Source organism: Cavia porcellus, unplaced genomic scaffold (assembly GCF_034190915.1).
Source record: "Cavia porcellus strain 051 isolate PalLab524CR breed Dunkin Hartley unplaced genomic scaffold, mCavPor4.1 scaffold_17, whole genome shotgun sequence".
Classification (NCBI taxonomy): Eukaryota; Metazoa; Chordata; class Mammalia; order Rodentia; family Caviidae; genus Cavia; species Cavia porcellus.
Genome location: NW_026947500.1, coordinates 62,941,492 through 62,965,689, shown reverse-complemented (window position 1 = coordinate 62,965,689; position 24,198 = coordinate 62,941,492). Strand labels below are relative to the sequence as shown.

The following is a 24,198-nucleotide window of genomic DNA, read 5'->3' as shown; positions in this document are numbered from 1 at the left end:
ACACATCACAATTCATGGTCGAATCCTCCGTGACCCACCTCCACCCAAGCCCAGCCTCCTGACAGCATGTTAGATCTGAACTCATTAATGGATGAGTTGACTGAGGAGAGTAGCACCCCCATGATCCATTTACCTTGTAAAAAGAGGCTACTTTTGGAGTCATTCCAAATAGAAACCATAACATTCTGGTCCTGGTCCTCAAGTTCAATGTCATTATGCAAAATGCATTTAGTTTGTCTTTAAGAATCACCAAAGTCTTAACAGTTTCAGTATTGCTGAAATGTCCAAGTTCAAAGTCTCCTCTGAGACTCAAGGCAAACTCTTATCTGCAAGACCTTGCACAAATAAAAAGAAAGTTAAACACTTTGAATGTGTAATGACACAGGATAAACATTACCATTCCAAAGGAGAGAAACAGTGGGGTAAAAAGGAATCAAACCAAAGCAAGACCAAAACCCAGTAGATCAAACATTAAATCTCATAGCTGTGTCTGGCACTGGGCCGTGTTGTGGTGAGATGTGAACTCCAAAGGACTTGGACAGCCCTGCCCCTGCAGCATTGGCAGTTTCCGTCTATGTGACCTTTCTCTCAGGTTGGCTCTGCTGACTGCCTGCAGCGTTCGTAAGCAGACATTCCACATTTTGGCATTTTCACCTTCCTGGGGTCCCCACTGAACTTTTGGCATTATCCTCACTGGCTCATGCACTTTATTCTCAGAAACACACTGCCAAGTCTCCCAGTCCCAACCTAGGTGGAAGACTCCTTGACCCTATAGCTTACCTTCTGCATGCCTGTAAAATCTTTCTGCACCAGTGCTGTTAAGGTCTGCCACCAGTTTGCGCAGTAGCCTTGGACCATATCTGCAGAGGTAGACGAGTGCTTAGATGGCTGAGAACTGCAAAGGGAATTTCAGGGAGCCAACTCCCCAGGCAGAACTTCTGGAGCAGGAAACCCAGGGTTTCTTTCTCAAATGAAAACTTTACAGCTTTGTACCATTGAGCCTATGAAACGGGGGTCTTGCTAGTTCCTGAGATGCCTTCAAGCCATCTTTCTTTCTGTCCTGGTCCAAAGCACTTGACTTCTTTTTTAGTGCTAATCTTTTTAGCAACTGTGATGTTCTCTGCCTCAAGTTTGAACTTCTTTTTTACTGAAACTTCAAACTTTTCACATGGGAGTTTTGTTTCTGATTTTCACAGTAGCTCTGGATAAGAGCAGCTAGCAGTACCCATGCCTTAACCTAGTGTAGGGTTGCTTTGAAATTTCCCCTACCAGATTAGTTTCTTGTCTTGATCATAGTCTCCCGCAGTCTAAGGACACACGCAAAATGCGTGCAAATTTTCTGCCAAAGTAACACACGTGGCCTTGAGTCTAGCTGCTCATGAAGTTCCTGTTTCTGGCTGAAACCTCATTCCTGAACCTGGCCTTTGTCATCCATATTTCTATCAGCACCTAGGCTTTCTTATCCCTGACCAGAATCTCTCATTAATCTCTGCATGTAGTCATTTTGAATATCTCTAGCCTCCACCTCCAAATCTTTCCAGGTTCCTCCTGCCAACAAGTTCCAGATACTGTTAAACAACGTGGTCACATATAGTCACAGCATGAATCTGTCTTCTACTTCACACTTTTTAATTTCTTGTTCTGAATCACAATACCCAACACTTGCAATTTAAAGCAGAAGAGGTCTATTTTGTGGTAGAGGGGCATGGGAGAGGAAAAGGTACGCATCCTATGGTGACCAGAAAGCAGACAGAAAAGAGAGGAATGAAGGAAAAACAAGACACCTTTCCAAGTCACATCCTCAGAGACCTACCTCCAATCAGCTCCACCTCCCAGCATTGCATTCAGCTACTGAACTCATTAGTGCCTAAATTGACTGATGAGTACAGTGCTTCTATGATCCAATTACAGTCCGAACTTTTGGGGCCATTTAAGTCTAAGCCATAACATACAGATAGCAATATGCCCAGATCCCAGTAAGCTAGTGTTAGAGGGAAGAGAAATGCCTTAGCTTCGATTAAACACTCACAACAGTTATGTGAAGACTAATGTACATATATCAGACACAGAAGAGTGTTTGTCTTGGGTACAAAGTACTAATGGTCAGCAGTGCATGAAGAATATTGCAGAATGGATAAAAGTAATTTTCTAGGGAAGTGAGAGGCCCTTCCTCCTCTTCCTAGAAGTTTTCTTGTTCCAGGGTGCCAAACTCTTCTTGCTTTCATCAGAAAAGAAGCCCATATCCACAGGTGCTGATGGTTGACATCAGCAGAACATGACTGTGGGGGAGATCTTTCTGGCAGGGCATACCCCACATGATGCTTAGTAAGAGGAAATTTAAAAATACAGATTGCACAACTTCTGTCCAAGGCAACCATCAGAATACATTCTCAGGAAAAGATCTGGAGGGATTGATTTATCTGCTATTATGGGGCACAAACTATTCTTTTTGAGGGACTAGAGGTTTTCTGAAGAGGACAATACCAGAGCATTGTCTTCACGGACATGTGCATGGTGGATGGAAGAAGGAAAGGTCTATCAGGTACCGATCAAGGGCACAGGAAAGTGGGCCTATCTGGTATGTATCTGGAGCTGCAGCTGCCTCGAGGGGCCAGTATGGAGTTGTGAAGCTTACTAAGGAGGCCAGAATGCTGTCCCTGCCCCCTCCTGAGCCCTGCTGCAGGGGAATTGAAAGAGGAAGGGAGGTCCTAATTTTGAGGCTGCCCACAGACCACAAACTCTAGCCCTGGCCCAAAACTGGGATGGGAAACTTATTTCTGGTTGGTCATGGCAGGGGGAAGTATGTGATCAGGGAATTTCAAGGCAATGTGATGAATCTAGAAGGCTTCGGGGACTAGGAGGGCCGTTGGAGAAACCTGAGGACTAGGGACGGCCTCCTGGAGGACGCCTGGACCAGCAGCTGCAGTTGTTCTGGAAAAGACGGGTGGGTGAATGAATAGTCCCTGTACAGTGTTAGCAGATGCAGATCAGGAGGCCAAAAGAACAAGCTTCGGAGAAGCTGAAGCTAAGTTGCTAGTCTACGAATGATAGTCTGAGGTTGGAGGCGAGATAGGGCTGGGCACACAAGGACCTGAATAGCAAGGAGACGGGGTTGGGACTATCGTGAGAAGCGGGTGAAAGCCACAAGCTTCAGGCTCAAAGCCAGGACCTCTCTGTAGGTTCCCCCGTTCCTGGAGATGTGGGGCTCATCATGATGACCAGCGAATTGAGGCCAGTGCAGGGGTACATTATGGTTTGGTTGTTGCAGTTAATTTTGGCTTTGCTTTTTAAATAAAGGCATGCAAAGACATATATAGAAAAACAAATAAAAAGAAAACGTGCCTGGATTTCATTTAGCCTTATTAAGTTTTGACATCATGTATTTCAGATCATCTACAAGTAAGTAAATCATAGCACGCACAGCAGAAGTCTTGTAACAGTCCCTCCCTCTCTGAGCTCCTCTGCTTCAGTCTTCCTCCCTCCCAAATGTGGTGATTACTATACTAAAATACTTTAATTATGGGTGTCCTCTAGACAATATATTGGACTGTTTTGTTCATCTGGGAACTGCATAAACACGTTACCACATGGTCTGTGTCCTTCCGGATTTTGTTTTTGTCTCCTTCACATTACAATGATAAGACATATCTATTCAGGGTTCATGTTTCATTACAAAAGATAAACACAAGAAAATAAATGCTTAGCAAACAACAAGAGAAAGCTTCCTTAGTTTGATAAAGGGGTGAATTACAGTTGTTGGAGCCGTGGAAGCCGAATACACGTGCAGGGCTGTGGCGTGGCCCCGGGCATGACTGACCTGAGAATGAGGAGATGCCTCAGGGGACAAGACAGGCCACAGCTGAGGCCACCTGGAGACTTTCTGGATGGTTTTCCTTAATTAGCATCATCTGTTGCTCTGAGGAGTCCTTGAACCCCACCCAAGATCCTGTTCAGGTTTCCTGCATTTTTTACTCTCTACTCCATGCTGGTTCTGATTAAACATGGGCCACTCAGGGTCAGTCTGCTGGCCTGCCTATCAGTTACGAACTCTGCAGAGGATTTTAGCCCTGCTGGAGCCCTAATAGTCATGCCACCTGTCTCATTCCTTTGGGCCTTCACTATGCACCCTTTTGGGGGGTTTGGGATCTAGGCACAGACCCCAAGATACAGTGATCTACAGAAATGTTTTATTTAATGATGAAATATGAGTACTGTTTCGTTGTTTGTAAAATCAAGAGCAAAATAAAGATGTGCACTATGTAGGGGATTGGATTGTTTGTTCCCCAAAAGATCCTGAGGTTCTAACGTGAAGTGCATATGAATGGTCCCTTATTTGGAAGTAGGGTCTGAGAAGATGTAATTAAGCTATGGTGTGGTGTCTTTAGGATGGGCTCCAATCCAGTTATCTATGTTCTTATGAAATGAGGAGGGAGACACAGAGGGGAAGCTGGAGAGGTTAGGGTACAGGTGAAGGAAGCCACGTGGTAACAGAGAGGCTGACCGGACTCACACATCTACACGCCCAGGAAGTCAGGGTAGAACCCACCACCAGCAGCTAGGAAGACGTAGGAAAAGGTTCTCCCTGACTTGTTTCAGAGGCAACATGATTCTGCTGCCAGCTTGATTTCAAACTGCTGGGCTGTAGAGTGCGAGGCACTCAGTTCTTCTTTTTTTAAGGTCTCCAATTTGTGGCCTTGTCAAAATTATATTGGTTTGGTTAGGGTGATTTCCATGGACCTACACGATACCTTTAAATTTTAAAAATTTTGTTCTTTACTTTATGAATGCATTTTAATTATACAGAATAATGGGTTTTGTTTTAGTGTATTTGTACACATAAATAGCATACTTTGATTGTATTCACCCCTAATTTTCCCCTTTTCTCTTCCCTTCCCTCTTTCCTAATCTCTTTAGTCATGTCTAATAGTCTTACATCTGCTTTCTGTTTTCTCTCTCTCCCCCTCTTTCTCTCTCTGTCATCTACATTTTTAAGATTTTTGCAATAAAAAAACGTGTAGTGTTTAACTTTCAGAATCTGGCTCATTTTGCATAATAAGATTATCTCCTGTTCTACCCATTTTCCTGCCAATGGCATGATTTTATTCTTTTTATGGCTGAATAAAATTCCATTATGTATAAATACCATATTTTCTTTATCCATTCACTTATTGATGGGCTTCTGGGCTGTTTCAATAGCTTATCTAGTATAAATGCACTGAGATAAACATGAATAAACAGTTATTGCTACAGGAGGCTGACTCTGATTCTTTTGGGAACACACTGAGACTGGATCAATGGTAGCTCTATCATTAGTTTTTGAGGCATTTTCATACTGATTTCCATAGTGGTTGTACTAATGCATATTCCCACTGACAGTGTGGAATGGCTTCTCTTCACCTACACCCTTGCTGGCATTTATTGCTTCTTGTATTTTTGATGAAAGACATTCTCACTGGAGAGAAGAGGAGCTCAATCCTATAAAATACTGTGATACAGTCACGTGCCACATAATCATATTTTGGCCAATGACAGCACACATGTGACAATGGTCCCATGAGATTATATTGCCTAGTGATGTTGTAGCTGTCTTTGTGCAAGTGTGCTCCAGGATGTTCATGCCACAACAAAATTTCCTGATGATACATTCCTCAGAGCACAGCCCTGTTACAGACTTGGGAAGTATATTTGGTAACACTGAGAAAAACTTACAATGTTCCTCTTGTTAGTTTATCAATGCAATAAGGAAACAAAGAGAAAATTGATAGGTAGCCGTTGAAAGGAAAGACTCAAAGTTAGCAGTATTTTAAACTCATGATTATCTGGAAAGTGCTAATCTAAAAAGAACAGTTTTCTCATGTTGTTGCATGAGCATTTGTACTGGTGGAGGAAAAAAATGTCCTCTTCACAATACAGGAAATACTCCTGAGTGTGAAAGGGTGATCATAACAAGCATATGAAGCTGAGCTGTAGTTTACTGAGAGAGGGTTTGCCCAGCATCTGTGAGGCTCTGGCTTCCATCACAGCACTGTATATGAAATAAAACACAAGCATATGGATAAAACTGTTAGATTTTTTTCCAAATCCATTTTATTTCAAGGATTAAAAAAATAGAAGAAGAAAATAAATAAATAAAATACAATAAATAAAAAACAATAAAATTTCAAAACACATCAATCAGGAGAAAATTGTTAGATTTAACTAAAATTTGAAAAAGTAAAGATACAAAATGAGTTCACTAAAACAACACTTAAAGAAGTTAATTTTCAACATAATTTTTGCATCCAAGGTTATCCCAACAAAATTCCTACACAGATTTTGGTAGAGTTTTATTTTCTTTCAGGGAACTGGAGAATTAAGACCCAAGGCTTGTGCATGCTAGGCCATCACTCTACCACTGAGGCCCCTCCTGGCTCAGACACAGTGCTCTTATGCTGATAACATACAACACAATTTTATTATTTTAACCACTTTTCAGCATGCAATCCAGGGCACTAAGAAATTAAAGTTGTCAGGGTTTGAGATGGGGCTCAGGGGTGGAGGTTGTGCTTATGTGCTCTGAGGCCCTGGGTACCACCCCAGGCACGTGTGTGTGTGCGCGCACACACACACACACACACACACACACACACACAGAGGAAATTCTCATTGTCATCAAGCCACTACTCTCATTCTTCTCCAGAACTTTCTCACCCAAACTGAACTCTGTCCTTCCTGAAACCCTAACCACCCTCCCCTCCCAGCCCCTAGTCCCTGCCTCTGCTTCTGTCTCTAGGTAGCTCCTATAAGTGGAATTCTAAGAGTGGTGAGTTTTTCTTTCATTTTTCTTTTCTTTTCTTTTTTTACTTTAAAAATTTCCTAATAGTGATTTTTGAATACATTAGAAACTTTTAATTTTTGAAATACAGGAAGTGTCTGATGAGCAATTCTGTTCTGGGTGAACATTCATAAGCTGGATTTGTTTGTGAGTCGGACTACACCTTTTACACAAATATGCAGGATAAAGCATAAAAAACCCAACCACACACACAGATACCATAACTAAACTATTTTTACTTCTACAGTTGTAAGAGTAAGCTAACACCTACCGCCTTTTTGCCTTGGTCCAGTCTCTCAGTTATTTTCAGTTTTTGTTTTATAGAGAAAAACACATGTCTCCAAAAGACAACAAAGAATTTATAACAAATCATAGGTGGCACAACTATTAAATCACATTCCAAATACAAATGGTCAAACAACAGGGCCATCATTTTTAAAAAACACATGAAATGTGGCACAAAGGAGCTGTGTGATAGCTTTTTATCATCAACCGTGTTAGTAGTTTAGTGATTAGACTTGAGATATGATTGAAGCAATTACATCTTAATGTGTATACAGAAAACTCTACCCTCTGTGTATGCTTTATCTGAATTAACGTCATGCACTGCCATCACATATGTGTCCGAATGAAGGATTTAACATGGATAACATGGGAGAAATGGCAAGTAACTCTTCCCTGCAAGAGGAGGGTTTTGCTGGGAATTCCAATGCCTGATGGCTTTAACTGCTCTACAAGTGTTGATTTCTACCCTTTCTGTTCAGAAAAATCTTGCTACATTACCTGCTACTGCCACCTATGGTCCTGCAGCCCCATTTGCCTTGGATTTTATAAGGACAACAGATTACACGGCTATTATATGTTAATTGCTCAGATAAAATCGATAAATTGGGGACAATTGGGGAAGCGAGTCACATAGCAAGTGGACATGCAAACCAAGCAGTGACTCCTCCAATGGGGGTTGGGATGGTGACTCTGACTTTCTCAGGGTGATAGAGACCGATGTAGACTGTCAGTCCTTAGGATGTGGGTGTATTCGTTTGATCTTTTGTCTTGAGATGTGGCCCACAGCAGGAGGTGTCTGTCTCCCCCACAGTCTCAAGGTAACTAGGCTTCTGCACTGGCTCCTTCAAGGACCCAGCCCTGTCTCATTGCCTATAACATTTCTATCTAACTCAGTTGCCTGTAACAATATGTTTACATTGGTCATTGTCAAAAGAAATAATACAATAAGGTTTTTGATTTAAAGGTGCTTATACAAAGGTTTTCATATGGGTATGACAAATTACTGTTATTTCTTTTTAATTTTTAAAAAAATTTTATTTAAGGAGAAAAAAGAAAAAAAAAACAAAAAAGGATACAAGTTATACAGACTTTCAGAAAAAATAAACAGTAGGAAATCACTAGTTAATTACATATTGTCATCTTAGAAATAGTTGTTGAAGTTACAAAATTAAAGCATATAGAGGGGACTTTCAAACAGTGAAACTGCAACCAGTTTTGTTCAATGATCCAACAAAACTCAGTAATACGGTTATCTATCTTATACACTTAAATATATATGCAGTTATATCTTTTAGAGAACTTTCCTTTCCTTTCTTTTGTACAATGACAATTACACATTTTGGGTTTTATTACTCCCACAGTTCTTATTACTTTTTTTTTTTTGAAGAAAGTAAAACCAAATGTGACATACCAGGACACAGTCAGTCAAATCAAAAGGATGGACATAATACGTAATGTAAAAACAAAATACAAGGTGATCAACAATGGTTACCATACTGTCTCTTGCTATCTTAAGAAGAATTGCCTAAATCATCAGTTATAATAAAATTGAACAAAACAGTAAAGAATAAGACCAATAAAACCAAAACATTGGAGACATTACAGGTCTTCAAAAAAAAAGATAATAGTCAACCAGAATGGGCATTACAATGAATCTTATTGTCTTCATAGTTGTTGCCTATACTTTTAAACTTGGTACTATCAAGCATAACAGAATAGAGGAAAAATCAGTCAAAACAAGATGGTGAGAGCAATGCAGAGTTTCAAATCAAGTTAATAGGAAATCAAAGTGGGTTACTATAATATATCCTGCTTTTTTTATTTATTTTTCCCTTAACTAAAAGGATAAAAATGAAAAAGTAGATAATAAAAAGGAGCTTGAGATAAAAAAAGAGGGCATAATAACAAAACAGCGCAGGTCAAAACATAGTCAATTAAGCAAAATAGTGTTTCACCACAAGATAATCTCGACATAATAGTAGCTACCATAGTGTCTCTTTCCTTAAAATCTTTGGGTATAACTTTGTATACTATAGCATCAAACGTATCAAGACAATGTAAAACCGTTCAAGAGAATGACAGTATTACAGGGTATTTAGAATCAACTAACAGAAAATGAACAATGGTTTCTGTATAATCTCCTTGTCTATAAAAATTTTTGTTTATATTATCACATATAATAAAATCCAATAAGATACAACACATTAAAACCGATGGAGACAGAACAAAAGCTTGATGGGACTTCAAAACAAGAGGCTATTTTTTAAAAAATTTTATTTAAAAGGAAAAAGAGAAAAATACAAAACAAAACAAAGCGGTGTAAGGGTACAAGTAATACAGAACTACAAAAAAAAAAAAAAAAACAGTAAGAAATCACCAGTTAATAGATTACATATTATCATCTTAGAAATAGTTGGTCAAATCACAGTATCAAAGAATACAAAGTGGACATTCAAACAGTGAGACTGCAAACAGTTGTGTTCAATGATCCAACCAAAAACATTAATATGGTCAGCTATTTAACATCCCTAAACACACTTGCTGTTATATCCTTTAGAGTTCTTTTTTTCCCTCTCAACAAGAGGATATTAAATCAGCACTACCTATTATGATGTCTTGTTTTCTCCAAAATGGCTGTTCCTACCATCCAACCTTCTCTGTCTCATTTCTGTTGAGCTCTTTTTCTGTCATTAGTTGTCAGTTTGTCCTCTTCATTTCGTTTTCTACTCCATTCATTGTGGCCGCTCTGCCACTGTTTCTGGAATCTTGGTATTTTTCATTTTTAGAATATCCTGCAGTAATCTCTGTAGAGTTGAATTGGTGGTTGCAAATTCCCCTAGTTCCTCTTTATCCTGGAAGCACCTTGTTTTTCCATCAATTTCTAGGGACAGTTGTGCAGGATATATCAATCTTGGCTGGATGTTACTATCTTTCAAAGCTTGAATTATTTCCCCCCATGCTCTTCATGATTTGATGGTTTGTGCCGAGAAGTCTGCTGTAATTCTGATGGGTGTTCCCTTGTAAGTGATCTGTTTCTTGTCTTTGACAGCTTTTAGTATTCTGTTCTTGTATTGGATTTCTGGAATTTTGATTATTATATGCCTGGGTGTAGCTCTGTTTGGGTTGTAGGTGGCTGGGGTCCTGTAGGCCTCATACATCTGAGTATCTTTACCTTTTGCTAAATTAGGGAAATTCTCCTGGATTATTTCTGTGAATAGCTTTTGTAGTTCATTTGTTTGAGTCCCTACTTCTTCTTTTATGTTCCTAATTCTTAAGTTATAGATCCTCTTATCATCTTCTAGTCTTTGTATTATTGCTGTTTGTTTTCTTGTTATTTTTAAGAAGTTTTTCATTTCATGCTCCCACTTTACAAATCTGCCCTCCAGTTCAGATAGTCTATTGTTAGTTTCTTTCAAGCTGTTATGCCAGCTTTCAATAGAGTTTTTAGTTTCCTGGTAATCTATTTGTACCTACTTCACGTATTCTATCTTTTCTCTATTTTCTCCATCAAACAATTCTCCCCTTTTTTTCTGTTCTTCCATTCCACCATCTGTTTTTTCTTGGGTGGTGCTTAGCATTTCTCTAACTATTCTACTTATTTCTTGCTTTATTTCATTAAACACTTCACTTTTGAACTCGTCTATGAGGCTCTGGAGATACCGCTTTATGTCTATAGGTGCCGTGTTTGATATTGCATGTTTTCTGTCTTCATTCTCTTTTGCATTTACCTTTCCTGCATCAGTGTTCTCAGGATTGGGGACTGAGGACCCTTTCTTGTTGTTCCCTTTTCCCATACATTTTGTTCCTTTCCATACAAGCGTATGTAGGAGGCCCAGTTTTTTTTTCTCTTTGTCTGTTACAGTTTGTTTGCATCGCACCGGCTAGGTGTTCCCGCCCACTGCAGTGTAATAGGGAGACACAGACCTGGGCAGCCTCTGCTGGGCCCGCCCCTCCAGGTCAACCTACTGAATGTTTCACTGCTAGGGTGCACCACCAGGCGCAGGGACCTGATTTGGGCTAGCCTATTGGATCTTAGTTCGTGGTGTCACCAGGCCAAGTGCTCCCCACCACTCCCGCTTGAGAGGGGAATATGCAACTAAAGTCACTGCAGGGCTCTGTTCCGGCTAGTCTGCTCATTCCCAGAATGTCCTCTGTTGGAGCCTCCTAGTCTATGAAAGGGTCCCCATTTCTCCTACTCACTACAGGTCATGCAGGGCTCCCTGCCAGTCCCGCTCTCAACACCGTTTGGTTCGCCGATTCCAGCCCTCAGAGCTTTGGCCTGTCTCTCTCCCTGCCGTGTGGTTTGGGACACAGTATCAGCAGCAGGAAATTCAAGTCACGGCTTCCAATGGCGCAGGATCCAGCTTCCACACTGAGATTTTATCTGTTCCTGTTATAGCATCAGGATTGCATTTCCAGTTGGTTTCTCTCAGCTTAGTTCGTTCCTGGGTCGGCAGGGTGCATCCTCCACTCACGTAGGACTCCTCACATGGCACCGCTCCTGGATTCTAAGCTGGTAATCTCAGAGAGCCTCCATGGCTGCTGTTATTTGTCTGCCTTGTTCTCCCGGAAGTTTTCAAATTACTGTTATTAATCTCATGGTGTATTCATGCTTCCAAATGTACAAGTTTTTCAAAATGTGAAACAGGAACTGTTTATGGTGACAGAATTTTGTTTCAGATTCAGATCTCTGCCTTCAACAAATGCTTATGGGACAAGCCTCCCACTAAAGGTAATCAAGTTAGATCAAACCTTATTTTGTGTTAGATAGGGATGATTGACTAAAAAGGAGGTATCTTATGTCAAAAATGCAAATTCAAATGTGTTATAAAATTTCATCATGATTGTCATGCTATAATGTTGTATATGGTTTTGAGTTGTAATTTTCTATGTAAAATATGTAACTGTTGACATTCTACATGTATTCAAATGTTAAAACATCCATGGTTGTTAAAAAACAAAGGTTCCATTTTATGCTTTAGGATGCTTGATATTTAGAGAAGATAGTAATGTTAAGTTTACTGTCTCTACCACACTGTACTGTTATCAATCTTTTCTTCTGGATGTTCAACAACTGGGGTTTAGAGAAAATTAGACATATAGATGAGCTAAGAGGACAGCCAGTATTTTGACCCTTGTCCTCCAATGTCAATGAGGATCCAGGACATTAGAGAACCTCTGATGCATCATTGATACTCAGTGAGTCCCTGGTCTTCTGATCAAGAAGATTGTGAGACCACAGAGAAAAGTAATCATCATTGTATAGTGTGCCTAAGGAGAGTCACCAGGGGGAAAAAATCTGAGAAAAATCTCCCAAGCTTTCACAGAAATCAGCTTGGTTAAGCAATAGCATGACTCATCCAAACGGCTAACAATGACAGTAAAGAGATGCTATACATGGTTCCAAGGTAATTCCTGAGAATTCTTAACTGACTTTGATAGGTAGAAATAGACTAATTTTTTTTTTTTTTTTGCCTTTTTGAGACGGGATCTCATTATGCAGTTAAGGCTGGCTTTGAGTTCACTTTGTAGCCCAGGCTGGTCTCAAACTCGCAATGATCTTCCTGCCTCAGCCTCCCAAGTGCTGGGATTACAGGCGTGAGCCAGCACCCCTGGCTGAGGATAATACAGGTCTGAGCTTAACTTTGGTCTTGAACCTCCTGCAGAAAAGTATAACTTCAAGAGATATAATACAACTCCACAGTCATATGTTAGCTTTAGAAGAAGCTCAAATCACTGACACCTTCTGACAATTGTTGGCTACAATGGTAACTGTCTCCTGTTATGGATTAATGGACTGTTTAGGGTTTAAATTGTGGAAGTTCTCCTAACAGCTCCTCCAGCTTCCACGGACCACCCATCCTGTGCAACAACAAAATAAAAGAGGAGAATATATTGGGAACCATTGAAGCTGGAAATTGACCGCACATGCAGGGCTGGGGTATGGCCTTCTCAAGAACAAAGAGGGCTTGGGGCAAACCAGGTGAAGAAGCTGCTTCAGTCTAGAGAACACCTAGTCCCACAACAATCTGAGCAGTGGGTTGCTAGGACAACAGGGTGTCATGTGCCATTAAGTTGTTAAAAGGTATAAATAAACGCCCCTGCAGTGAGGGAGCATTTCCTGTCCTCCCATATGGAGACTCTTCTTTATTTTTCTCATCCTCTCACAGTCCTTCGCCCCAGGAACCTCAAGGGCCATGTGGATCATGACAGTTATGGGTTTGGGAGGAAGAGTACCACCAAAGTTGACATATCCTTCTGGTCACATCGTATTCGTGGGGCAGATGAGAAAGATACATGACACCCGTATAATCATGACTTATCACTGGCAACTAGTACCTTGTTTAAAAGTCTGTCAGGTTTTCAACAATTTCCTTATTGCTCCAAAAGGGACAAAACTTGACTTTCTGGAGGTTAAAAAAATCTCAGCTATTTCAATGCCTTGGACTTCTCCAAAGCTCAGCCGTCTCAAACAAAACCTTATTGCTTAATATTTTAATTAGGGGTGACAACTGGGGAAACGTCTTTAAAGATTATTGGGCACTTCTCTCTTCTTTCAAAGTGAGTCAGAATGTCCAGAATGTGCAAGGGGCAGAATATTAAGCTCTACTTCCAAGGAGAACTTAGTTTTTCAAATGTGTGAACACACATTCAGACCACCATGGCACTCAATAAACTTCTGGGGGATGAAGATCCATTGATGGTATACAAATACCCTGTTTCTTCCCTAATAGTCTCACGCATTCATAAGATCTTGACTGTGGCAATAATTGATAGGGGTATTCTAATGGTGACTTCCTATTTCTTTGTGCCTTTTGCATTTATTAAGTGAAATTTTCTAAGAGTGGCCAAATCGATCTTCCAATGCCCTTTGGTTTTTAGCTTCACAGGAAAATTTCAGGTTACAGCAAAATTAAGCGCAAGGTACAGAGTGTTCCATGTTTGCCGTGTCAAACTTTTTCACTGTCAATATCCTCCACGAGGGTGGAGAATTTGCCTCTGCTAATGGATCCACATGAACATAGATCACTGTTAATCAAAGAATGCAGTGTATGTTAATTTTCACTTTTGGTGTCGTGCATTCTGTAGGTGTGGACAAATGCATACTGACCTGTATCATCATTACAGTACCAAACAGACTAATGTCTCTTTTTAAAAAAAATTTATTTAAAAAAAAACAGTAAAAGGGTACAAGTAATACAGAATTTCAAAAAAATAAACAGTAAGAAATCACTAGTTAGTAGATTACATATTGTCATCTTAGAAATAGTTGTTCAAGTTACAAAATTAAAGCATACAAAGTGGACATTCAAACAGTGAGACTGCAAACAGTTGTGTTCAATGATCCAACAAAAACTTAGTAATATGAGACTAATGTCTCTTTATAGTTCTCTGTGTCCCATTTATTCACAACTATATTTAAAAATTCTGTAGAAGAATTGAAAATTGATTTTATTTTTAAAAATTTTAATTTTATGTATTTATTTTTTGAGACAAAGTCTTGATTCATAGTGCAAGCTGGCCTTGAACTCATTATGTAGCCCAGGCTGGCCTTAAACTTGAAGTGATCCTCCTGCCTCTGCCTCACAAGTGCTGGGATTATAGAAATATGCCATCATGACTGACTTGAAAATGGATTTAAAAACCAGCTTGACAAGTTGATTATTCAGGATATAATAAAGACTAAGGAAAAGAACTCAAGATGAGAACATAGAGTTTTAGTGTTCACTGGAGACACTGCTGTAGTTTGATTCGATGTACAGGTTAACTTAAAAGGTAAATTAAAATGTTTAAATCTGTAGTCACAGTTGGCATGGCAGCACACTCCTGTAATCCCAACACTTGGGAGACTGAGGCAGGAGGATTGCCACATATTGGAAGCGAGTGTGGGCTACATAGTGAGTTCAAGGCCAGCTTGAACTACATAAAACAACCCGTTCTCAAAAAATAGAAAAAATCCATAGTCATACACAAATCCTTTAAAAGAGAAATTTCAAAAGAACAAACAGGAATGTTTGGGAAGAGAAGAATCATGCCTAGCATATATAAAACACACTACATTGTTTAGGGTTTCCCTAGAAGCAGAGCCTGAAGCAGGTGTTTGGATATTGGTAGTTTGACTGGGAGGAAATTCATAAGTAGAGGAAGGAGAAACAGAAGAGGACAGGTGGGGTAAAGAAGAAAGGAAGCCAGTGCAGGATGCATTGATGGGCTTGTGGCTGATGAGGGCAACCGAGACTGACCCTTGAGAGCCTTTGACAGGAGGTCTAGAAGGTGTCTCTAAGTTATTGTGGCTGTTGAAGATTGATTTAAGTGAGATGGAATTCAGCATGAAAGTTGTTACGGAGGAGCATTCGTGGTGTCACCACCAGCAGAGAAAGTGGAGAAGTCTGAAGAGTTCTTTTTACATGAAGGAATTCTCTAATTCTGATTTCCAACTGCCCAAATTAGAGAGCTCAGCCTCGGGGTGGGGAGGCTAATCATACTTCTGCCAGAAGGACAACAAGCTGAGGATCTCCACCACCTCTTCTCAGGCTGGATACTATGCCAGATGGCTCACAGAAACTCAAAAATAATGTGCTCACATTTGCTTGTTTGTCATAACAGATATGGCTCTGGCAAATGTAAGGACAAGCGAAAGTTCAAGGAAGCTGCACGGACGTTCCCTGCTCTCTGAGACTTTCAGATCCTCCCTATGTTCACTGAAAGAGAATCAGATGGTAACAGAGTCGCCTTTGGGCATTGTCCTTAGCAAGGTGAATTTTTCCTGCCATTATGGTTGACACATTCTGTCAACTTGAGAAGTCTAGAAGTTTAACTGAGAGACTGAGCAGGAATCCAGCATTCTTACAGGGTAAATATCCTCATCCTGTGCAAGAGGAGGCACAGAGATTTTGTGAGTGCTACATCCTCCTTGGAGTTGGGGTGGGTGGAGATATAAAGGAGGAGAGGCTTGTTCTCCCTTTCGCTCTGGCTGCTGCCTCTAAGTGTTGTCCCAGGTCCATGCAACCTTGCCTTGGAGCGACCGATTTTGGACTGAAACCTCCACAAACAGTGAGCTAAATAAACCTTTCTTTCCTTCTGTTTAGATGTTGGGTGTTTTTTCCCAGCATAAGAGAAAACTAACCAAGACACCTACCTTAACTTCTCGATGGAACTTTGGGGTTGAGAGGCTGTTGGTCTACTCAAGATGCTGGCCATTGAATAAGTCTGATTCTTTCTATCTACCACCTTTTCCCAAATATTGGCCTTAATATTCCCACCCTAATAAGCCCATACCTTAATATGACAAGAAATTCTCTGTTCAAGAAATTTTATAGAGTTTAAAACCCAGCGACCACTTCCTGGATATTGATTAGTGGGGCTGAAGTTCAAACCCTCTAATCCCCCATTTGGTCTCCTCAATGAGTAGCTCCAGGTTGAGGCTTCCTACACTATAGCAAATCACCTCGTCAGTGCAAATGGATGTGTGGGCCAGGGGCTTCACTGTGAATAACAAAGATACTATCACCACTCAGGAATCCAGACAAAGACCAAGTGTGAACTTTTATTTTGCCAAGTGAGGGAGCTGAACCAGGCAGAGAAATAGGTTCTACACAGGAGGTCTGACAGCCTGGGGAGCCCTGGAACCTGAAGAGTTGTCTCACGTTGGTCCTACAGGACCAGGTCCTGATTGTCCTGTATGCATGTGAGCTGCGTCAGGAAGGAGTCCAGCCTGGAAGGGGCAGCTCCCTGTAATAGGCAAAGGGAAGGGACTGAGAGCTGACAGTTGCCAAAAACGGACTTCCAGAGAGAGCAACAGTTCTTTCTCGGTGGGAGACATGAGATAAACATCTCAGGGTTCACCAGGGTCCCAACCCAGGAAGTTCGGAGCCAAGGTATTTACATGTCAACTCTAGACAATCACTGATTTGAGGGGATTCATTCTCTGATGTTCTCGGTGTATAGAGAGGGTTACAGCAACCAGAGAAACTCCCCAGCTAGTGGAGCAGGAACAGTAGATAGAAGCTGAATAGATGGAAATAAAATACACGAAAATGGGCTAAAGCTGAGGAGACTTGGTAGGCGCTACACAGGGCAATGCAAATATAACCTCTGGTATCAGCAAGAGGAAGCAGGTTAATGGCACACACCAGCCTCTGGATGTATTCCATGCCTTGTGATTATATTACGCTGCAAAGATGGCCAGAAGCACAGCCACTAAGGCAGGGATTATCTGGAAGGGAGCGGGAGGGACAGCAAGGGCCAAACCCTGTAGAAGATGAGTGTTAAAGAGAGCCAGCTCTCTGTTAAGCACTCAGCACCAACAGACAAAGAAAAGGAGCTGTCGTGAAGGTGGGTAACATCCAGGATGTATGTTAGCAAGGTTGGAGCCGCAGGCGCTATGCGAGGGACTGACCATCAGCTGGAGCAGGAAGCTGCCGACTGCTCACAGATGAAGTATTTCTGGACCTCGCATCTGGCGTCATTCCAGCCATCGCCGGCAAATTCTGCGCAGTCTTCCTCCCCCAAGTTGTTGGGCTCATTTGGGTTCCAGTATTTCATTAAGCTGAAAAGTTCATCCACTGCATGAGCTTCTGTCCCAACCCCTCCTCTGCAAACTATATCTCAAGCTTTGGGAAACGACACATTTGCATCTACGCTGCGTGCCCAGGCGGACAAGCTGTGTGCAGGACACCCAGGGGCGTGCCTGAGTCACCCAGCCTTGTTGGGACCTTGGCTGTCCACCATGGCTGGGAGGAGTCTGTGCTAAAGGTGTGATTTTCAAACACAAAACCCACAGAGGACTCAACACTCCCAGCCACCTCCCTTACTGGTCATTTGCATGGTGGGCCCCTAGAACCAAGGACCAGACAGTTGGGGATGGCTCCCACACCCCAGGACCCCCTGACATCCTAAGCTACTTACTCTTCTCCAGTGATTCTTCCACACGGACACTGAAATACATTCTTTGTTTTTTGGTACTGGGAGTTGAACTCAGGACTTTGCGCTTGCCTGGCAGGCGCTTACGCTGCTGAGCTGTGTCTCTGGCCCTGAGATACAGTTTCTTCCCCGGCCTCCTACTCCCTCGACTTCTGGATTACCCTTGATCCCTCCCCTTGGGTTCTGCCATGGTGTGAGGTGTAATCCCTGCCATCAGATCTGCGAGTAGAACATTTTAAAATGAAATTACTACCATATTACTATCATATACATATGAAATTACTACCGTAATATATATACTATACATCTTGTATATACCTTATATATCCATATATATATATAGCTATCTGTATCTATATATAGACACACAAGATAGATAACTATACTACTAATCTGCTAGCTCATCAGAAAGAACAGATTTTGCTTTCATAGTTTGGTCATTTTTTTCATGCCTAGATTTTGTAACCTGAGCAACTACATCTAAGATAATATGTAATATATTAACCAGTGTTAATTTCCTAGTAGTTTTTAAATTCTGTATTATTTCTATGGTGTGTGTGTGTGTATCAAGAGTCAAACTCACAACCTCACGCTTGCCAGGCAGGTGCTTAAGCTGCTGAGCTAAATCACCAGTCCTGTTTTGCTTTGTTAAAAAAAAAAAAAAATGAAATCACCACCTGAGCGTTTGGGCTCACCACACCTCAGATTTCATGTTAATGAGCTATATTTAAATTGTTCCATCAGGCTGCAAGTTTCTCTTGCAGCTCTGATGGTGAAATTTCAGGAATGGGTCTGCCTGTGGGTATGAAGACCACCTTCCTCCACCCAGTAAATATCACGGACTCTCATGCTGAGGGGGCCACAGAGTGTATCCCTGTGTGTGGGGAGAACCCCAAGTGTAACTCAAGCCGGCGTTTCAGAACCCCACCCTGCTCCATAGGGTGCTCCTGTCTCCTTGGGTCTACCTGAGTGACAGAAGCGACCCATCCACCCAGTGCCACTTGGATTCCATGTTCAGGTCTGACAGTCCCATCCAGGTGCGGCCTTTGCTCTTAGAAGCCATCTGTAGGAAGCTCTGGAGGGGGGAAGGAAGAAGTCAGGAGAGAGCTGTTCCCCTGCCCCCCATTTCCAGCTAGAGTTCCTCCGTCTGTTGGCAGAAAGTCCTGCTTCCAGCCTGACCTGCGACCATCTACTGTGCCAAGGCCCAAGGCCCCCACATGAACGCCAGAGGTCTGAGCCCTCTCCCGTCCCTAGTCTGGGCAGATGTGCTCCGATTTATGCATGGAGAAGCTGTGTATTTGACTTCTCCTCACACACATCCGTCAACACTGCACGTTTGTCTGTCTGATGAGTTGCTGGCAGACCCATAAGGATATACTCAAGGCTGGGTTTAATGTACTGGAAACAGAGCATACCAGCTGAGGACTGCTGAGCATGCTCATCACCTCTTTTCAGCTTCTCACTGAGTGACGTCTCCCGGTAGCTTGAAATCAGCTGTGCTAAGTAGCCCCGCCCCTAGAAAGCCCTGATTGGACCAACCCTCTCCTCCCAGCCTGGCCAGGGGTCAGATCAGACGCGTGCTGCGGAGGAGAGGGGCACCAAGAGCACCTGCTCCTCATCACTGTCTACGATGACCAGCTGAGCCCCTTTTTCCTTGCAGGTGGTGCTCGAGTCATTCCAGTTCCGCTGTGACTTGGAGAAGAAGTAGCACTTTTCTTGGAAGAGCGTCCAGTCCCAAGGGCAGGGCCGGCACAGGCGGTCTGTTGGGAGAGGAAGTCGTGGTGGACCCATGTTTACACACTCATGATCCTGTGTTTACCAAGCCTTCAAGTTCCAGGGAGTCAATTGCTTAACATAGCACCCTGGGGGAACCGCTTCCCTCCACTTCCTGAGTCCCTTTCCTGCCCAGGAGAGCCCAGCCCTTTTCTCGGAGGAAGAGAAGCAGGATCTGGAAGTGAGAACAGAATCCAGAGGACTGATGGGTTTCATTCCCATCTACTGTGTACCTGGGACCCTGTGAAGACCAGGTGCTACCTTGGATGGTTCCCTGTGTTCCCAGTTTACAGATGAGGAAACTGAGTCTCAGAGAGTGACTCATGCAGAGTGACATCACACTGAGGCTGACTCAGGCCCTTGGGGACCCGGGTTCTAGTCACTCACCTACTCCAGCCTTCAGCTTGTTGAGTTCCTGGTAGATCTTCTCCTGCTTTGACTGCTCCTGCTCCAGTTCCCGGAAGCTAGGGCTTTTGGAGACTGTGCCATGAAAAACATGCAATTATGAAGAACTTATTTTTTTTCATGAAGTACGTATTGGCCTTCATAAGTGTAAGGCCTGCAGTAGACCTCCAGAGACGTCGTATCCCAGCGCTAATGTCTTGTTTCATCCCATTCAGAAAGGAGGAAACCTGACCACCAAAAATAGCCAACAGGCAAGGGGCAGTGGACCTGGGAGCCCAGTTGCTCCTTCTCACTCTCCTCCCTTACACCAGATGTCAGCGGGGTCCTGAGATGCCCCTGAAGGCCTGTGAAGGACATCTCAGTTTCAGCCCAACCTCCATCCTCCATCCCACAGTCCTTCCCTGACCTTGGACAAGGATGGCCACCAGGAGTCCAGCCAGTAATGTGAGGGCGAGCAGCTGTAGGGCCAGGGGGATGGAGTCATTGCCCAGATACCCTGTGGGAGAAGCATAGGGGTTCCAGCACGTTGGAGTCCCTTCCTTGGTCTGGCCCAGGGACAGTCTGCCCGGCACTTTTCCTTTCCAGGGTACAGGATTCCAGTTCCCACTTCACCCTTCCCTGGGACCCAGGAGAGCAGAATCCTGTGTTCCTTCTGAGTCTGGGAGGAGCTGTCCACTCCTCCTCAGTCCCCATCCCCGCTCTACCTGCAGAGCAGTTGAATCCAGAAATTCGTTGCCAGCCTAAGCCTCTCATGAAACTTCTGGGGCCGCTGGTTATCAGCTCTTCTTCATCTGGATGGGCAGGGAATCAGTTGGAGCCTGGTCTGTGCAGGCTGAGACCTGAAATCCTACCCTCCAGCCGTCCTCCCGGAGCTCGCAGAGCCCTGGCCCAGCCTCACCCAGGGGACCCAGCTGCTGCGCCTTAGATTCCTCGGAACTGCCCATGTTGACTGCTGTCCCTCTGTGCTCAGCACTAGCAGAAACCAGAGCTTTTATGTCTCAACCCGTTTCTCGCTCCTGAATCTATTGTCACACAGGAAGAGAAACAGGGAACTGGGTACTGGGCCGGAAGAGGTGAGAGGGAAGAGGGGTGAGCCATGGACACTCTATGGCAGTGGCCAGATGTTCCAGAAGGTTCAGGGAGGGTTTGGAGGTGGTCTGGGCTCCATAGCCAAAAAAAAAAAAAAAAAGCTGTTCATTTCTGGTATGGCCAAGCTGTGATATGCCTTTAAAGAAAGCAAAGAATTGTAAGAGAAAGCCCCCTGCTCTTCCTGGAAGCATCCTGCCCTCTGGCTCCAGGAATTGCGTCCTTGGTTTGCTGATATCTATATTTCTAGTGCTTCTGCTAACTAATGGGGGTTGAGGCTGAATCACAGATATTGGTATTTATTTAATGCCTGATGTAGTTAAGCATTTCGACTGTCTTATGTTCACATTCATTTAATCTTCCAAGACTGTGATTGATGATCTGACTTCTGCTTTACAGTTGAGTGAATTCAAATCACAGAGAAGTCAGGTAGCTGGCTCACGGTCACACACCAGGTGAATAGTAGGGCTGAAAATTGATCCTAGATAGTCTGTCTTCACGGTGTAGGCTATGTACCAAGGAGAGTTGTGTAGTCTCAGAGAGAAACAAAAAATGTTCATTGCAGATTTATTCATAATTGTCCGAACTGACAAAAAATCCAAGTGGTCATCAATATATACATAGGAAGAAATGGTGGCTCTCGGAGGTGGATGACCGTACAGCAAGGATAAAGCAAACCATGAAGGCCCGCGGCAAAATGACTGAGTCAGTCTTCTAGAAGAATGGAGATAGACACAGAACAACAGTCTAGGTTTGGTTCAGGAATGTTTTCTGAGGAAAGAAAGAACTGCTGGCAATGTAACTCAGTGACATAAGCACCAGTCTGGCAAGCGCAAGGTCCTGAGTTTGATTCCTGGTACAAAAAAAGAAAGAAGAAAGAAAGGAAGAAAGAAAAGGGAGAACTCATCTTGACTGGGACTCAGAGTAGAGATCTCACAGTGGGAAGAAACACTCACTACTATAAAATGAAGAGAAACTGAGTCTGTTATTGTCAGTAAAAACAGCTGTTTGGCGAGGGAATCATGTGTGAAGGAGTTAGGTGTCGAGGGGAACTTGTGGTCAGGCCACTGCAGGGCTTCCTGGTTTGCACAGATGTCAGAGAAAACACAGCAGTGGTTCTTAATTTCAGTTCTTATAACATGGACCCTTCGGTGCATGACCACAATGTTGGCCTTGGTGGTGACTAAGGCTTTTAGGGAGAAGAAATGCTCCCCTCCCCTGGGAAATGAATTATATACATGCATTTAGTATGTAGGAAACCACAAACAGCCAGAATGATCAGATTGACACACATATCCACACACATAAACTGCCAAAACGTACATTTTATACAGCTACAGAGCACTCAGTTTCCCAAACTCCCCATGGAACAGTCACCAAGGGAGCCCATATCTAGGGACCTGAAACAAACCTCAGTACACTTTGATGAGTTGGATGATACAAAATAAATTCTCTGGGAGCTATGGAGTCTAACTAGAAATCAGTACCAGGGTTAGAACTACGTCCAAACTGATTCCACGGAGTCAGCATCTCCAGGTACCAAAACTGGATAAGGACTCAGGCACAAAAAAACAAAAACCCCACAGGCCTAAATCTTATTGAATGTAGATGCAAAAACCTTCAATAAGGTATTTACGAACTGAATTAAACAATTCTTAAAAATACCACACACCATGATGGAGTGGAGTTCATCTCAGGGGTGTGCTGATGGTTTAACATATGTACATCAATAATTACTCTACATAAATAATATCAAAGATAAAAATCAAATGATCATATCAGTAGGTGCAAGAAAAGCCTTTGACAAAATCCAACATTCTTCATTATAAAAACCCTAATAAAAATAGGTATACAAGGATCTCACCCCAAACTTGATAACAACCACAGACAACACATCCACAAACAACATTGTACTAAAAGGGAAATTCTGAAATCATTCCCTCTAAAATCAGGGACGTAACGAAGACGTCCACTGCCACCACTGTTGCTCAGTATAGCACTCAAAACTTTAGCCAGGAATGAGATAAGAGAAGGAAATAAAATGTTGAAAATAGGAAAGGAATAAATTAGTCATCCTTATTTGCGAGGATAAGTTCCTGCATCTTGACAGCCCTAAAAACCCACCTGGAGACTCTTAGAGCTGATAAACAAATTCAACAATGGGGCAGGATACAAAATCATTACATGAAAATCAGTAGCATTCCTGAGTCAGGTGTGGTGGTGCACAGTCTGGGAGGCTGAGGCAGGAGGATCACAATTCAGCAACAACTTAGCAAGATTCTGTCTCAAAAAGCAAAAACAGGGAAGGATGGTACTTGGTGCTAAGGTCCTGCATTCAAACTCTGTGACACAAAACAAAACAAACTCTTCAATCCCCACGAGACAAAGCAGAAAACCCAAAAAATAATCCTGTGGGCCAAGAACGAACTCATTTGAGAAAGAAATCAGAGGGACAGTTTTATTCATGATAATGTAAAAATTCTTTTCACCAAGAATTAAAAATTTCTACCACAAAAACTACCGAACTCTAAAGAAAAAGACTGAAGAGGGTCTAAGGAAATGAAAAGACATTCCCAGCTAGGGATTTAGGTCAGTGGCTTGAGTGCCTGCCTGGCAAGTGCAAGGTCATGAGTTCGATCCTCAGTACCAAAAAACAAAACAAAACAAAAAAAGACATTCTCATTTCTGAGCAGGCAGAATCAACATTATTAAAATGGTCAGCCACTCAAAGTGACAGTGAAATTCTCATTACAATATCAAAAATATTCTGCCTGGAAATAGAAAAAAATTCCAAAATTCACAAGGAGCCAGGAGAGACCTAGAACAGTCAAAGCAATCCTGAGGCAAAAAGGAAAATCGAGAGACAGCACAATTCCAGATTTCAAATTATACTGTGAAGCTGCCGTCAGGAA

At 42.5% G+C, this 24,198-nt stretch overlaps 1 protein-coding gene across 1 annotated transcript; it reads right to left on the bottom strand.

Annotated features, from left to right (window-relative positions):
• Positions 1-16,620: 16,620 nt before the first annotated feature.
• Positions 16,621-21,246, bottom strand: Cd209 (CD209 molecule). Its single transcript, XM_013150946.2, has 8 exons — positions 21,099-21,246; positions 20,905-20,991; positions 20,607-20,696; positions 20,183-20,275; positions 19,631-19,782; positions 18,988-19,097; positions 17,499-17,648; positions 16,621-16,831 (listed from the first exon to the last, which is right to left on the bottom strand). Exons 1-7 carry the CDS (start codon positions 21,142-21,144, stop codon positions 17,501-17,503), a joined length of 726 nt encoding a protein of 241 aa, XP_013006400.1. The 5' UTR covers positions 21,145-21,246; the 3' UTR covers positions 16,621-16,831; positions 17,499-17,500.
• Between the last annotated feature and the right edge of the window lie 2,952 nt (positions 21,247-24,198).

What these genes read in the sequence shown, in the direction of transcription:
- Cd209 (XM_013150946.2), bottom strand. Translation starts at nt 21,144, where the DNA reads ATGGGCAGTTCCGAGGAATCTAAGGCGCAGCAGCTGGGTCCCCTGG. An exon ending in TGGATTCAACTGCTCTGCAG is followed by an intron (nt 20,697 to 20,904) that starts GTAGAGCGGGGA and finishes CTTCTCCCACAG; the next exon opens with GGTATCTGGGCAATGACTCC. An exon ending in CAAGCTGAAGGCTGGAGTAG is followed by an intron (nt 19,783 to 20,182) that starts GTGAGTGACTAG and finishes CTCTCCCAACAG; the next exon opens with ACCGCCTGTGCCGGCCCTGC.